Here is a 17,346-nt window from a genome sequence, read left to right on the forward strand (position 1 = left end):
TGCATGATACGTGGAATATTAAACAGAAGTTTACCGAGTTGTCTCTTGCAACATCAAAGCTGGAATAAAGATGACGTATTGATTTAAAAAAAATACATGACACTAAAACCCACAAAATTCTTGCGTATAGTTTACCGTGGCTGTAGATAGGCTATATATCTCTCCTGGCAAAGTACTAAAAAGTCACTGTATAACAAGTAATCATATCAAGTAATACTTTTCAAGAAGCAAAGACTTTGCTATCTTCAAATCAGAACACTAAAATACCTTTTCTTGTCTCCACTGAGTATATAATAACAAAGGTGAAACCTAGATCATTTTATCCTTTAAAGAGTTCTACAGTTATGCGAGATCTTGTTACCGTTCTAAACAACAGGAGATCTTTAGTAAGTTATAATTAAAATTAAGGTTTAAATTGTCTAAAAAATATCAAGATAAATTAGTGTATTTCCTGGGTGTTCATTCAGAAACAGTAGGTTAGTCTTTTTTTCTTAATCGTAATGAAGACAGTAAAGGGTGAAACAAGGAAAATTAAAAATGTGAATAAAACGTATGATTTCCTTTGGCACCAAAGTGTACAGTGTAATATAATGCACCGTTCCATTGATGCAGTTCATCTCCACATGATGTGTTTTAACAGTGTAGTTTTATCCGTGGAAGACTGTAACTAAGCATTTTATTTCTTTCAGGAGCATGGCATCCCCACCAATATGGGCTATGCAGTAGCCCCCCATCATTCTGGAGTGTATCCCGTGCACGTGCAGCTCTACGAAGCCTGGAAGAAAGTGTGGGGAATCAAGGTGACCAGCACAGAGGAGTATCCCCATCTGAAGCCTGCTCGCTTCCGCCGGGGCTTCACTCACAGCGGCATCAGTGTAAGTGCCAATCTGCCACTCTGATGCCCTACCACTGCTGTGTACACAAGTGGGCCTGCTATGCCCAGAGCAGTCAGGCCGAAGGTTACTATGCAAACTGGGCCAAGTTTCATTTTTGGTCTATTGAGCTGTTAGTAGAGCAAGTACCACATTTTTTTTTCCCCGCTAAGTATTTGGATTGATAGTGCAGAATAATTTCGCAATTATAATTTTAAATCAATAGAATTTAAAATCTCAAAAAGGATGATTCCACTTTTCTAATAAATGTAGCTTTCACATTTCAAAGAAATGCAACTTCTGTCTCTGAACTCACAACAAACTACCAAAAGGAACCTTCATATAAAAGATATAAAGGATCTACTAAAGATGCTAGAGGCTTGTAAAAGGAATGAATCTTTAAAAGACTGAGTAAAATGTCTTTTTGTCTAATTATGGGGACTTTCTTGGGATGTCTTTTTATTGTGTTCTGAAGAGCTGACTGTTTAAGTACAGTTTGTTTGGCTGCTTAGTAGGCAGAGAAAGTTTTCACTGTTTAAATTGATTTTCAAGGAGAGTATATTTTCTCTTCTGCAAATTACACAGTTACAGCTATAATTATACTCTTAAATTGTACTTGCTGCTAAATGGTTTATTTCTAACATAATACTACTTCTCTATATGTTTCTATTGTACCCATTGAACAAAGCACACTTTGTAACAAAGCAAATAACCCAGTTTGTTGCAAAGCTCTGGTATTTCATAATTATTTCTTACAGGTCTTGTATTATTCATGCTTCTGTTTATATCTTTTAAATAAATTGTGCTGTGTACAAATTGGATGAAAACTCACTGTGGATATTGGTCTCCCTGGCAAACTAGTAATTGGGTGCACATAGAGCCACATTTAGAATGCACTTACCACAATACTAGTTCTATTCTGAAACTTCACTTTAACAATAAAAACTTCATATGAATAGGTTACTTAAGAGTTCCTACATGTACATTAGTTGAGATTTTAAAAGTATATTAATATTTTTTTATATTTTTACCTTTTGAGTAAAATAATGGAGTAAAAAATTGTTTGCATTTTGAAAAATGGCCTTTAGTACAATTTATCATTACTTATTATTTTGACATTTGAAGTTCTTGGCACAAGACTGATAGCGTCATCTGAAAAACCTACGGCAACCTTGACACTTCACAGTGAATTATTCTCATTGAAAGTCTGAATCCGTAACTTAGTGTTAAAGTCTCCAAGGTTTTTAGATCGATTTCTCTGCCCTTATTCAGCATTTCGGTGCTCTCCTTTCACTTTGCCATGTAAAGTTTTAAATATTCTTACCTCTTTCAAAAAGCTTACAGTATGTGCATACCATGTTTTCCTTTCAGTTAACTGTTTCACTTTACCCATTCCATACCAATGTACTAGACAATATTGAGGGTAAAAAGATTGAATTAGGAATTTAGACTTTGTACCTGATTTGTTTTGCAAACTTTTGTGTATACTTTTTCTGCCAAAGGGTATACTGCAGTCCATGTGTTGTTGGAGGTGATTTAGTAAGGAGTTTAAGCTAAGTGGCTTTGTTGCTCATCTTTTATCTCGGCTTTCAAATGTACCTTTATAGGTAAATAGACAGTTGGTACTCGTGGTGCATTAATCTGTTACTTTTAGTAGATAGTTTTTTTTTAAGAACTGCTACAGTCCAAGGACTAAGAAAATTTTTTATGTTGAACTGAGTTTGTGATTTAAACCTACTGTTGCGCAAAAGTTGTTTTATATAAATATGCTTTTACTGTAGAATTCAATGTGTTATTTAAAATATAATTTCCTTGGTTGTGGCCTATACAGTAGATGCTATTACTTAGTTAAATAAGTACTACAGGCGAGGGTGTTGCATGTGCTGATGTAAGGTAGTACTATACCGATTTTGTCTTCCATCTGTAGGTTCTACCAAGGCAGACCTGTGGGTTGTTCACACATACCATCTTCTACAATGAATACCCAGGGAGTCCCAAGGAACTAGATAAAATGATTAATGGGGGGGAACTCTTCCTCACTGTCCTATTGAACCCAGTAAGTGACACAGACAGGAAACAAATCGACATTTATATCATTGAGGCATCAAACGGCACCAGTTAGTTTTCAGTTTTTTTGTTTCTAAAATAAAATATACTTGTCAGGTTTTTAACAAAAATGATTTGTTTTAAAGGTATACCAGTTGACTTGAAAATAATTACGTGCATCTCAAATTTGTATAACGTTTTTCACGTTAGTACATTTTTTCTAATGAACTCTAATTTCTGAGCTGTTCTCATGGCTAAGTCTAGTATTCTGTCATAACATCCATAAATATAAAAACTATTGCATTCATGTCCTATTTTATCTATTGAATGTTTTCTTTTTTTATTGAGGACTTTTATATGTTTTAAAATCTGTTGTATGCACAAAGCCTGAACGGTCATGAACTTTTGTCCAAAAAAAATAAACTTAACCAACAAGATAATTTAAATCAATTCTGTCCATATATTTTTGAATTTATAAACAATTTAGAAGAATTATAAAAGACATGTAACTATAAAGAAAAAATCTGGCCTTTATAAAATGCTATGGTGAAACTGTTTTTCCTTTCAGATTAGCATTTTCATGACCCACCTGTCTAACTATGGGAATGACCGGTTAGGACTTTACACCTTCAAAAACCTCATCAAGTTTATCCAGTCCTGGACCAACTTGAAGCTGCAGACCCTGCCCCCCATTCAGCTGGCCCAGCGCTATTTCCAGATCTTCCCTGAGGAGAAAGACCCTGTCTGGCAGGTAAGCGTTCACACTGAATGATGAGTTTCCTCCCAGTGAATACAGATTACACAGACATAAAAAGCTGAAACTGTTGATATGAAGTGAATGAGCTCTTTTAACTGAAGAGCATCTACTGCAGTATGTACCATTTAACCCCTGATACAAGTAGGAGTGTAGCTAAATTGCAATAAAACATAAGGCAATCTGCTTTAAAGCTGCCTTCAATTCAGCAGCTTTAGATTTTGAAATGGAGAACTGCTGAGATTGATACTTGAATAGTTACGACTGTGCACTTAACAGCTCGAATAGTTACTCACCCATTAAAAAGTTTTCCATTGTTTTTTTATTACACTGTTACGTGAAGGTTGACAGGGGTTTTCCCTGTAATGAGGTGGGAGCTTTGGGTGCCAAACTGGAGGAGGTCTGCATATATTTCACGCTTTTCACAGTCTGTTTTAGTTCATAAATGGAGCTGCCCTGACTACATTTATACAAATAATTCAAAGGATCTGTTGCCTTGTAGCTCTAATTAGTGACACTCTTTTTTGAGTTTGTTCTCTGCTTATTGAATCTTATTATAGTATAATAAATCATTTACATGTTTCATTTGAGCGGGAAGAAAATCTTTCTTCAGACGAAAAAGGTATTTTTACTTAAGGGCATGTTGGTAGTTGAGTCCTCAAATCTTGAGACTGAATTGACAGGTACTGCCTTGGGTCACTAGTCAACACAGTCAACATGGTGTGAGTGTGAGCCATAAGTCCTTGATATAAACAATGTGAGTGTCAGAGATTGGGGGAAATTATTTATGAACAGAAATCTCAGTGATGACAGTAAAAAAATGTAGGTGTCTGTTTGTTGGGTCAGAAAGTAATGAAATTGCTGGACACCTCTTTATTGCTAGATCTAGGAAGTTGTCTTTTTAAAAAGAGGTTTGAATCAGAATATTACAATAAAAACATAAATATTTTTTTTCCTTTTTGTTTCACTACCATGTGTATTGTAAGACATTTCCAAACTGAATTACAATGTAAAGAAGCGTGTTAGAGCTCATACATTTTTTCCTCATTGCCAGGTTGTAATTTTTCTCTATGTGTAATACTTCCCCTTATAAATAATAAAATATTAACATTTTAAATAAGTTATTTGGGTAGCCTGTATTTTTCTGAAAGCACATTAATATAAATGTGATGTGTTTGCGTGTGTGAATATAGTTTTGATTTAAAGATAAATCGACCTCTTGAAATTATCCGTGTTGTTAACAATTGATAGTGTGCACAGGGAATGGGTGTAGAATAGAAAAATCACATAATACTTAACGTATAAAACTCCGAAGACTTTCTAATATATGTCTATATGGTTGTTGTTTTTTTCTTGGATCTTCCTTCAGTGTCACAAATTGTTTTTGGAAAGTAAAATACATCAGACATCAGAGTCTCAAGTTCAAGTCTCCAGAAGTTCCTAGAGCCCCGAATTTAGTCCCAGGCTTATCCTTTTATCAGTGTTAATTCATGATACCAGTCTTTCAGTTAAGTAATGTATTTATTTGAGTTTTGTCTGTTTTAATCAGTCTGTTCAGATGGGAATCTTTTTCTTAGTTTTTGAGTCAATAGCAAGTGATGGAGATCTTTCCTTCATGCCAGAAAACCTCATCAAGTTACTATTGCGTAGCAGCGATAAACTGTGCTTCAGTAGCTTTTCTTTTTTTAAACATTCCAGAAGATAACATACTAAAATGTTGTTCTGTGTCCGTGACACAGAGGTTGCAAACAAAATCGCCAGTGACCTGGCCAGCAGAATACCACTCAGTCAGGCTTTGATGGTAGCCATTGTCGGAGAAAAACGTACTGATAGTTTAAAGAACTGAAATCCATCAGTAATGTGCAATTTTAAAAGCTGCATAGACAAGTTTCTAAAACTTTTTTATTGATAAACTCTTTTATTGAGACTAGTTTTTTAAATGCCTGAATTCCAATTAATAAATGAATAACTCTCCACAAAACATAGGGTGATTTTCCTCATTTTCCACTGGCCTTGGATTAGAGTATGCTGGATACTATATGGCTACATCCTTGGCTGTTGCAGTCCTGTCTTTTGGCAAACAGGATCAAATCTTGTCTCTACTGGTGCAAGCGCTCTATTGTCTCTGACCTCCCACTGCTCTGTTTCTTTTTTCTCCATCTGTCCAGTGTGCTGTAATCATTACCTGACAAGGCCTGTAATTGTTTTCTAAGCTGCAAGCTTTCTTGGGGGGGGGGACAGAAGGAACTGCCTCATTACTTTTTTCCATCTTCGTTTGACTAGAAACTAAGTAGCTTTTATTTTTTGTAGTTTTAGCATCTGGAGGATTTTTTGTCTTCCACTTTGTGTAGAAATATTTGGAATAAGATTTTTTTTTATCTTTTTGCCATACAAGAAGATTTTTTACTATACCAATCACTTTTGGATAGCACTGAATTTCACATTGTAGAAATATGAGTTTGTTAGGTTCACTTATCACAGGTTTGATAAGGATTCACTTTAAAGGATTATATAATATAAGCTAATTGTTATCCCAGTTTAATTGGTTTCATAATCTGTTGACCCCTGTACAGTTTAACAGTAGATCGATGGTACTGTGCCTAATTCATTAGAGAATTAGAAGTGAAATCCTATAATTGTTTTCAGCATGTGTCTTATCCAGTAAATACAAAATACCAAGTACTTGGTAGAAATGAAGAACACCAGATAAAAATTACATGGAAGACTGAATAGTGCAGGTAATTTTCACTCAGAGGTTTCAGTAGTTAGCATTCAGGTGATGATTTTTTAAAAATCTATGATGGTAACGAGTGACACACTTAGCCTGGAACTAGGACTAAAAAACAATCACTGATATATACTATACTACATATATGAGAAACAGAATTTTAGCACTTTGAAGTTGACACTTCCATTCTGTAGTAAATCACTGCAGTATTATGCCTAAAAGACTACATCTCCTGTATTACACAAGGCTTTTCACCAAGTGTGCATTAATGAAGTTACATTATTTTGTCTGATTAAGGTGTTCTGGGAGATTACGTGATAAAATAACCAGTTTTGACAAAGTGCTCCAGTTGCTCCAAGTGTTCTTTCTATTAAACATCGTTTTGCATTAGCAAAATAATGTCTCTGATAAAAGTGTTTAAAACTCAAATACAGAACTAAAATGGTTTTTATAATAACCAATTTGCATACCAATTACATGCTAGATAGATTTTACTGGAGCCATGTGATGTTAACAGCAGCACTGTCAAAAAGGTGAATGTATGTATTAAAAAGTGACCTTTTACAAAAGGGTCAAATCTCTTTGTTCATTTCTTATGGCATTTCCTCTGAAAACAAGACTGGCACTGACAACTTTTTTTCAACTAGGATATAATTGTTGTTTCCGTTCATTGCCAGTAATCATTTGTTTTTTACAATTGGCAACTTGAAAACTACAGTTACCCAGGGCAATTCAGTGATATCTGCTCGGCAGGTCAACCTGCTATCAAACTGTCCACTGAACCAGTGGTAATATTTATAGCTTTAGTATCTTTGTGAGGCTTTATGTGTTGATATTGAACCTCTGCATTAGGTTGTGAGAGGCATAAGCTGTACTTTTGCTCAAAAGCTGTGACTGCTCTTGTCTTTTACATGGGCTTTTTTACTTTGTCTTTCAGGACCCTTGTGAAGACAAGAGGCACAAAGATATCTGGTCTAAAGAGAAAACATGTGACAGGTTTCCTAAACTGCTTATCATTGGGCCACAGAAGACTGGTAAGACGCAGAACATCTCCTGTGCAAGCTGAGCACAACTTTTATAAATAGCTGGCTATCTTGAAGATTAAAGATTTATTACTTAAGTAATTTATTAAACACCAGCTACTCATTCCTGCCTTCACAGCACTCGGGGCAATCCATACCCTTATTAGTGCAGTGGTCTTCTGGTTATCATTCTATCCAAGGTCTTAATTGCCTAATGCAATTAATTATTTTCTTAGCTTGGCAAGTTTAAGGTTTTTCTGCACTCCTAAGCTCTTGATAATTTGAAGAGTCATGTAAATCCAGCTGGACAGCAACTCCTGAGGACTGGTCTGCTGAACTTCTGCATTACTCCTTACCTTGGTTGGTTATTATTCAGTGACTTTTCAAAATGTCCACAATCCCACAGCTTGTTACAGAATTAATAGGTTGATGGAAAATATTAAGTATCTAGTATGAACAACTAGTTACAGAAGTGCTGAAAACAGTGAGCGGCTTTTTCTGTTTTGATTTGATACAGTAAACATGTAAGACGAGTTGAATACTAATTAAACTGATTATAGCAGTCTTACTGGACTATTTTCAACTGAAAAAATCAGGCATGATTTTAATAAAAACAGTTACTGATTAAAGAAGCTTTGTGCATGAGGGTCATGAATCTGTTTAAAAATAGTGTTCAGTTCTTCCCATTCTTGTGGCTACCATCATCTCCTTACTTTTCTTCTGTTTTTGTTAGAACTATTATTACTACGGCTGCTTGTATGTAGTTGTGTAATGTTGTGGAATTTTGTAACATTCAGTTTAGTGCTTTAAGTCTTCAATTACAGTGCCTTAACAAGGGCAGCTAATATTTGAACCTAGGCATTCAAACTGGCACATCAATACAGGGTGTGATTATGAGGAATGTTCCCTGAAAACTCATCTCTTAACAAATCTTTAAAAATGTGCAATTAAGTGTGTTCTGAAAACAGTTCTGCATGCTATTATCAGTGAAAACTGTTGTTTGGTATAATTTGCTGCATTATTTCCTTATGTGTGGACTTCTGATGTATTCAGAAAGTTTTTATCTTTTTATTAAGGTACCACAGCACTCTATCTCTTCTTGGGTATGCATCCAGATCTCACCAGTAACTACCCAAGCAAAGAAACTTTCGAAGAGATCCAGTTCTTTAATGGGCACAACTACCACAAGGGAATAGACTGGTAATGTCTCAATACTGACGATGACTAATGACTATGGTGTAAAGAAGCAAATTAATTAAATCAATCATACTTTCCATACCTCACAATTAACCTTTTTTGTTGTATTTCACTATTTACTTATTGAGGTTTTGTTACAGTTTTCTCTCTGGGTTTTGTTTTTAAAGCTGTTTTATTACAGATGCATATAATTTAATATAATGTCTAAATATATAACATAAAGTTATCTTATCTTAAACTTATCCCAAAACAAAAACCTTCAACCACTTTGAATAACCGTAACATATAAGTGAAACACTGTTCTGATATGAAATAACTGTACATGAAAAATATCGTTTTAACTCCCCACTAAAGAAATGTTCCCCAAAACACTACACTGTAGTTTGACAGTTTGACAGAGCATGCATCTCTTATTACTATTCTGCCAGCTCTTCAAAGAGGTGGAGATATAAAATTGTCATGAAACCATTAAAATAAATACCATTACTAAAGCCGGTCTGTTAGATATGATGTCACTTTAACATAACCAGGGTGTGCCTGTGATTTTTGTTCTTCATAGTGCATAATCAGGATCGGTCTTTTTTTATTCATTTTTATTATGGATGCTAAATAATATTGAGTGTTAAAAAATAAAAACTGAAAACAGTTCAGTTGTATGTTTGAACTATTTAATTATAATATGAATTATGCCTAATTTTTTGTATTTTGCATTCCATCACATAACACAGAAATGTCTTGTTTCAGCTTCACACTAAAAACGTTTAGATATATGTATACTGTACATCTCAATGCAGTAATGGATTCTATTAAAAATATTAAATGAGAATATGATCACATTTGTACAGGCTTACTGTAATCATTATAACAGTGTTGTAAAATCTAAATTATAATTAAACAACCTCATGATTTTAAATGTTTGATTTGCTTCACTGAGCAGAATAATTTTACTGTGCTGACAAATTTTATCTGTGCAGTTCAGGACCTTCCATTTAGTAAATATTTAAAGTAACTAAAATACATCCAATCATTGGAAGGTTATTCTTCTAACATCAAGAGGTTATGCCATGTGCATCAGTGTCAGCAGCAAATGGTTCATTAATTTTAAGAACACACATTTCTTCTTGTAATTAAATTTCTAGTAAGGTGTTTAGGTTTAACAATATTTGTTAAAAATGTGAACATACGTTACAAATAAGAGGAGGACATTCTGCCCGTCTACCTCATTTTGGTGCTAGTAGCTTATTCACTCTGGCCTGCCTAATTCGTTCAGCTGTTTCTTTAAAGAGCATGGGTATCGGCTGCGACAACATGAGTGGGTAGCTTGTTCCAGACTCTCACAACAATTTCTGTAAAGTACCTCCTGTTCTCACTTCTAAATGTGCTTCCCCATAGTTTCCACTTATATCCCCTGGTTCATATTTCACTGTTGATTCTGAGAAAGCCCATTGGTTGATTATGTAAGTGCCTTTGAGGGTTTTAAACACTTGAATCTGGTACTCTTGTATTCGCCTCTGTTCAAGGCTAAAAAATACCACTTCTTTTAGCCTTATGTACGGGACTGTATCTGGTCATTCTTCATTGGACTGTTTTCAAGAGGAGTATTTTATTTGGAAGATGCCAACCAGAATCGTACACAGTATTCTAAATGAGGTCTTGATAGTTGATTGTCCCGTGGTGGGGTGTATTGACCAGGCTGATGGCCTCAGGGAATGAACTAGTAAATAATTCACTTGTTAAATGTCTGAACATTATCAACAACTGGATCTTCATTTACCTTTGTAAGGAGCCTGAATACTATTTGGAATTATCACTGGTATGTGTTTTATGTCATGACTCATGGCTACAAACACCACCACTTCACAGAGGACAGATTTAGGAAGTATGGAATGATTTCTCTGGAATTCCCACCTTCAAGTTACTTGGCTTTTAAAGCATTACAGTCAACCCCATACTGTAGATTCAGGCCAATTCGGACAGGAGGAGGGGTGTGTCCCTCACTGACAGCACGGCATTTTGTGTAGATGTAAAACGGAAGAAAATGTCCCTCTGTATGCTGTGCTGGATGCATCTGTTGCATCTGTTTGGATGTAGTTATCTCCAAGGGAGAGGAATGCTTCCCCAGAAATGTAAATTAGCTTGTGGTAGGAAGGTCTAAGTTGATTAAATGTAATTTCAGATGAAAGAGCTTTAGTGTAGTGCAGGTGTGGGCTAGATTTAGACATGTTTATAAAGCTTTTCCTGTATGATGAATAATTACAGACTGAGTCTGAAGTTTTTTTTGTGGCTTATATTTCTAGTACAGTGGTCTTGTTTAGCCACTTTGTGTGCCAAACACCCGATCCTGCACTCTTAGCCTTTCATAGCCAGGGTCTGCCATGGCAGACCTTTGTGATATTTATTTGTAGTATTGATATGCTGTGCACATGGTACAACTTCTCAAACGTTTTCATAATTTCAAACATGTGAACTCTTCATGCTCTATAACATGGCCATTCCCACAAAACCTGACTTTTTTAACAGGAGTTAGAAGGAAGAAAATCAATTACCAAACAAGTTACATAACGGAAAGTAATCTCTTCTTTTTCCATTTTTATGCTGCTAGGTATATGGAATATTTCCCCCTTCCTTCAAACACCAGTTCAGATTTCTACTTTGAAAAAAGTGCCAATTATTTTGACTCGGAGATGGCACCAAAGAGGGCAGCTGCTCTCCTCCCTAAGGCCAAGATAATCACAATACTCATCAACCCTGCAGACAGAGCCTATTCCTGGTACCAGGTAAAACCCTCTCGAAGCCATAAAGACGTGGTCAGTTACTGTGAATGTAATGAATGCATTATTGTCATGGGGTGGAATTTCTTATTTAATTTAAATCGGAGATAAATAAGTTGAATAAGTGAAATGTCAATGGCAGACAGTTTCTAGTGTGTGTATGTGTTTCATACTGCAGTTCTATATTAATCCCAGTGTAAGAACCACCATCATGAGTGAATTTCATACCTGCAAAATCTGACAGATCAAGTCAATGGGGGTGGCACAGTGGTGCAGTGGCTACCATAGTGCTGGGCCCCTGAGTTCAATTCCAGACCTGGTGTGCTACCTGCAGGGAGTTTGTGTGTTCATATGGGTTCCTTCCCACAGTCCAAAGACATTAAAGTAGGTTAATTGGCTTCTGGGGGAAAATTGTGTGTACATGTCTGTGTTTGGGCCTCTTCCTTGCTGTGGCTCCAGCCCTGAATTGGAGGAAGCAGTTAGAAAATGGATGTAAGGATCAAGCCAAAGGAAACTTGGTAAATATGCAGGAAAATACTTCATCTGCAGGGATGTGCTGCGTTTTTTCCATTCATTGCTCTGCTGGACCTTGCTTTGTGCACGGATGGGGGTTCGGCTATCCCAGGTAGCCCACCACACTCTTTCCCTTTGCTAGGGCTGTCCAGCTCGCACTTAAATGTTCTGTTTCCTTTCTGTCTGCAGCACCAGCGCGCCCATGATGATCCTGTAGCACTGAAGTACACGTTTCATGAGGTGATCACTGCTGGGCACGATGCCCCCCTCAAACTCCGCATCTTGCAGAATCGCTGCTTGGTACCAGGCTGGTATGCCATCCACCTTGAGCGCTGGTTAAACTATTACCACTCTAACCAGGTACGTGTTAGTGCTCTATGATGCAGGAGTTATAGTTTTAATCTAAAGTTTAGGTAAATTCACCACTCACTGTTGCCATAACACATCTACTAGTGTTACTAGTGCCTTGTAAAATTTTAACATTTCTTATCTGCGTAACTGTTTTTTTAACAGATTACATTTTGTGTCTTGAGACCAGAGCTGAAATGTGCTTATTATAACAAAAGACTAAAAGTCTTCGCTATAAAAGCTGTCGCAGTTTCTATTTGGTATTTTGATGGAATACTCCAAACTGACCTACAGACTCGTTGGTTATTTGGGTCCATATTTCTTCTTCGTAATGTAAATATATATTTTTTAAATGATGGAAGCTAAAAACAAAACAAAAAAAAGGACTACATGAAATTTGTATCCTGAAGCCTTTACCTTGGCAGTAAGCAGCTTCACACTAGTTGTTGAAGTAATATGATTGGGTTATTTCAGTTCACGAGGAAGTGTTTTTGTTTTTCTAGATCCTGGTTCTTGATGGACAGATGTTAAGGACTGAGCCAGCGTTAGTTATGGAAAAAATACAGAAATTTCTTGGGCTAGTGAATATCATTAATTACCACAAAATTCTGGCGTAAGTAGCTATATGTCTCGGGAAATTTCATGTTTGTTTGCAAGCAAAATTAATAAGATATAAGTACCATTTGGCAGGATTTTTTTTTTGATGAACTAAACACCACAAAGTGCAAAGCTGGAGTTTTTCTTTTTGCCAAAATGATAACAGACATTTTTACTTAAATATTTAACGGTGACACATTAGTTTCATCGACATCCCTGAGGATTTGAACTGGGTAAAAACACTTAATTTCTTTTGTAATCTGGTTGTTTTCCTTCTTGTTTTGTGAGCAGCAACCTTCCATGAAAGGTTTAACTTCTGAGTTAAACCATGCCTTTACAATACAAGAACATCTGCTAAAATGCAATTAAAATCTGCCTTTCATACCTTCAATCCCTGCTAAATCCAGTTTTTAAGGAAATCATATCTGACTGCATTTCCAGGTTGCTTTTTACATTTATTTAGTTTTTGTGTTTAGGTTTGATCCCAAGAAAGGATTTTGGTGTCAACTTCTAGAAGGAGGAAAGACAAAATGTCTTGGAAAGAGCAAAGGAAGAAAGTACCCTGAGATGGACACTGATGTACGTGTGCGTTTCTGTTTATATTCCTGTTACAGCTGAGCTCTTTTAAAGCAAACCATATTGGTGCAGAGATTCTTTAAACCAGCAGGTGTGATCTAAGGGATTTTAAACATGGTATCTAGTATACTGCACACACAAATTGAAACATGTTTATATTAAAACATTTTGAAAAGTGAACAACCCATCATTTATCTTCAATGCATATTTCACCTGAGTCTTTTTTAGAAAATATTTTGATAAAAGCAAAATAAACAGAATACAGAAATATGGAACTTGAGAGTTTTTCCTGAATCTTTGATGTAGTACATCAATTCGTTTTTACCCTTGGGCAGAAACTCATTGTGCAGTGTTAGATTTGTATTCTTTTTCTGGCAATAAGTTTTCAGAAATTTTCTCAGAAGATGGTGTTATTGGATTAGTTCAGTGTCTTGGGACATAATCTAAAAAAACCCCACAATGAGTAACATTTACAAAGACTACAAAGCATATGGATAAGGATGATGTGAACTGATATGCTGAACTAATACATGTCAGTCTGCGAAGCCGAGAGATCACATTTTATAAATGAAATGTGGAATCGATAATTTTTTGTGTCAAATACAAACGCAGTTTGTAAGTCGCTAATTATTTTCTGGTCATATACACCAATTTTTAGAATTAAATGGTATTTGAGAATGAGGACTTGCATGGAGTAGTGATCATCTGAGGCAGCACCCTGTGACACAACTGGAGGAGAAGCATGTCTCTCCTGATTTGTCAGAAGACACAGCAGCTGCTGTGTCACCACAAGCAGACGGGACTTATTTCCTACCTCACTTCCGAGCTACCCTGTGGTGGTCTGCGAATTAACTACCGCTGCTTAAGGAACTCCAGTCAAGTCAGCTCAGATCCAGGCTCAAACTGGTGACATCATCAGAAATTCAATTCACTTTTTAAAACAAAGGGAGGTAAACGTGAAGACTAAAAAGATAACTGAAAAATTGCACATCCAAAAAAGAGTCCAGCTAAAAGCCAAAAGAATCACAATATATCAATGCGTAAAGTAGCAATGCACATTTAACAGTCAACAACTATTCAAAGGGATTCAGTTAGTTTTGTCTTTATCAATATGATTTGATATGAATTTCTGTTTTGTAAAGCTTTTCCATTATTGAATTTTCATCTTAATGCAAATCTTCTAGCACAATCTTTGAGAACAAAGATAAGCTCATCCAAAAGAAAGCTATTGTATTGTTTTAGGTATCGCAGGTAAACATTGTTTTCTAAAACTCAGGTTTAAGTCCCATATTATAACTGTATCTGAAACTGGTTGCATAAAGCCCTCCTCTCTTAACGCACCCAGTGTTACAGTCTTCATGCAATAGCTCAGAATTTACAGTATATTTAGTCACTAAAACCACCACTTTTCACTGATAAAGTGCCATCACTTTAGTGCATATTTGAGCTGCAGCTTGAATGTGAAGTTGTTACACAAGTGTAAGTTGCTTAATTTTTACATTACTCCATTTTTTCTTTCCCCCAGTCTCGAGATTTCCTGCGAAACTACTACCAGGAGCACAATGTTGAGCTATCAAAGCTGCTGTACAAGATGGGACAGTCTCTGCCCAGCTGGCTTCGGGAGGAGCTGGTAAACACCAGGTAGCAAGGATGGTGACAGAAGCTCAGAAGGGTGGGTAGTGAACTCGCGTGCTGATCTGCCTGACTAGACGGGAACGAAGCAAGACGACGAGGCAACGCCGAGGACTGGCCAGAGGCCCCAGCTTGGTGTCCACACTGTGGGCCGCAGGAGGAGCAACGAGTGGGAGAGAGAGCAACCGGCGAACAGCCCGAGAACTCGGTCGTACTTCTACCATTGTAGAGCTGCGACCCTCCTCCTCCTCTTCCTCAGCTCGTGAAGTAGGAGCGGTGGACAAGACACACGTACTAACAAACTGTACAGCGCAGGAACCGGCGAGACAAAGGTGGGCGGACAAGGTTACATCTTCCAACCTGAATTGTCCACTTTGCTCTTTTTCGGTCTGCAGAGCGACTGAGTCTTCATCCCTGGAGTGCCAGCCTAGCAAATACACTAGCCATTAAGGATCTACAAGTGCCAGGATGGAAATTCATTCCCTGTTAATGTTGACTACATGAGTTGTTCTTATTTTTTAAATTTCTTTTATTTTTACTTTAAACCATTGTTTTTTAAACTGGTATAGCCTTAATAGGCTACAGGTACAGTACCTTAAGAGTATTCAGGTAACTGGAGAACAAAGGTGGTTAGGTCTTTTTTTTCTTATTTAAAAAAAAATAAACTGGCTTTTTTAAACAATGTATAGCAACGATCAGCACAATGTGAAATGGGATATTCAAAATTTGGGTTTTTAAAAATGAAAATATTTTTTATTACAGAGTATTAAAAAAGGAAAACAAAGCTGCATGTCTTAAAGTAATCCAGAACGGTGATACTGCAAGGAGAGACAGACTGGGCAGACTGGATAATGAAACGACAAAATAATCAATTTGTTGACAGTGATTTTTTGTAATGGATTAATGGATTTTGTTATTGAGCCACTGATATTTGGGACTGCCCCAGTCTGAAGGCACAAAATGGACTATAGAGTCATTGTGGGCACTGAACTGTAAATATATAGAGATTATTAATATGCCTCCAGTGAAAGTCGGGTGCAGTACTCATAGCTTGTCTTCAAGATACAAGTGCCATGATAGGAGTCCAATTATTTTTTGTAGCTGGAGACCAAAAACAAACCATATCTTCCTTTGTCAGCCTCCTGATTTCAGTTCCACTGGGCCACAAAACAAATGTAGTAAAGTTACCCAAGTTTCATTCTCTGTAATGTTGGTATAATAATAGGAAAGGAGTCCCAGTTAGGATCTTTGAAAATTAAATTACTACCTCAGTAACTTAAATTAAACTTAAATTAAAAGTCAAGGATATCCAGTAACTGGCTAGTTACATTTGTTAGGTGTAATCATCTCTGTACTGGCATTGCACACTTCAGCATCTGCCTGTTTTTCTTAGCCGCTACATATACATATGTGTAGTTCATGCTACAGATATCTTTTATTACTGTCTGTAAACTGATAAAATTATTAATGATTTTATAAACCGTTATTAAATCCCCCAAATGTTAGTATTAGGTATATGGTTTAGGTTCAGGTCAGGTAACATATGGCTAATCTACAATGCGGGCTGGTTATCATCACACTCATGCCATTCTATTAATAATTTATAAAATGTCAGAATGCCAATGGCAACCCCTTATCTAGAATTGTGAGCTCTGTGTTTGAATATATATATATAGTCTTAGGTTATATATTGTCTAACCTATGTATACATCAGGGGTCTTTCAAGATGAAAGTGCATCTTCATTTAGCCTCATAAAACAGACCTCACACAGTATTCTCAAGCTTGAATGATTTGCCTTGTAATTATATTCGTTGAGGAAAATGCATGCAGTTTATTGGCCAAAATATAAAATAAAAAGTATTGCTCTGTGCCATCTCATAATAGTGATGACATCAGAATACAGGAAATTATATCAGCAAGGGTTTCTTACATCTTTACTTTCAGCAACAAAATGAGGGCTTAAAACTTTTCTTTTAGGAGAGCCATCTAGAGATTTCCGAGATGATCCGCGAGTTCAGAGCTATTCATTATAACTGTTCCTACAGGAGCCAAAAGTTGATTCAGGGATTTGGTTATAATAATAATAAACTTTATTTTATATAGCGCCTTTAAAGGTGGCTTCTCAAAGCGCTTTACAGGATGACAATAACAATAAATAAGAAGACTACAACAATAAATAAGATGATTTCACAAGATAGGACACAATTATAATTACAACAATACAACAATAACAATAGAGGAGACCGTGGAAGGTGGTATTAAGAAGAGCAGAGGGGTGAAGAATGGAAC

General features: G+C 36.2%; 1 protein-coding gene across 8 annotated transcripts in view; it reads left to right on the plus strand.

Moving 5' to 3' along the window:
* ndst1b (N-deacetylase/N-sulfotransferase (heparan glucosaminyl) 1b) overlaps window positions 1-17,346 on the plus strand; it is an 81,211-nt gene that overhangs the window by 59,221 nt on the left and 4,644 nt on the right. For 7 of the 8 annotated variants that reach the window (XM_088604328.1, XM_088604327.1, XM_088604332.1 and 4 more), the window contains 10 exons: window positions 690-875; window positions 2,800-2,928; window positions 3,487-3,669; window positions 7,338-7,434; window positions 8,499-8,622; window positions 11,222-11,396; window positions 12,093-12,263; window positions 12,755-12,864; window positions 13,325-13,427; window positions 14,950-16,495. In XM_088604328.1, the coding sequence (XP_088460454.1) occupies window positions 690-875; window positions 2,800-2,928; window positions 3,487-3,669; window positions 7,338-7,434; window positions 8,499-8,622; window positions 11,222-11,396; window positions 12,093-12,263; window positions 12,755-12,864; window positions 13,325-13,427; window positions 14,950-15,069 (1,398 nt within the window). In that variant the 3' untranslated portion in view covers window positions 15,070-16,495. Of the gene's footprint in view, window positions 1-689; window positions 876-2,799; window positions 2,929-3,486; window positions 3,670-7,337; window positions 7,435-8,498; window positions 8,623-11,221; window positions 11,397-12,092; window positions 12,264-12,754; window positions 12,865-13,324; window positions 13,428-14,949; window positions 17,112-17,346 lie in introns of those variants that run through there. The other variant, XR_015926142.1, reaches the window with a different exon arrangement.

Source organism: Lepisosteus platostomus, chromosome 13, assembly GCF_059453375.1.
Source record: "Lepisosteus platostomus isolate fLepPlt1 chromosome 13, fLepPlt1.hap1, whole genome shotgun sequence".
Classification (NCBI taxonomy): domain Eukaryota; kingdom Metazoa; phylum Chordata; class Actinopteri; order Semionotiformes; family Lepisosteidae; genus Lepisosteus; species Lepisosteus platostomus.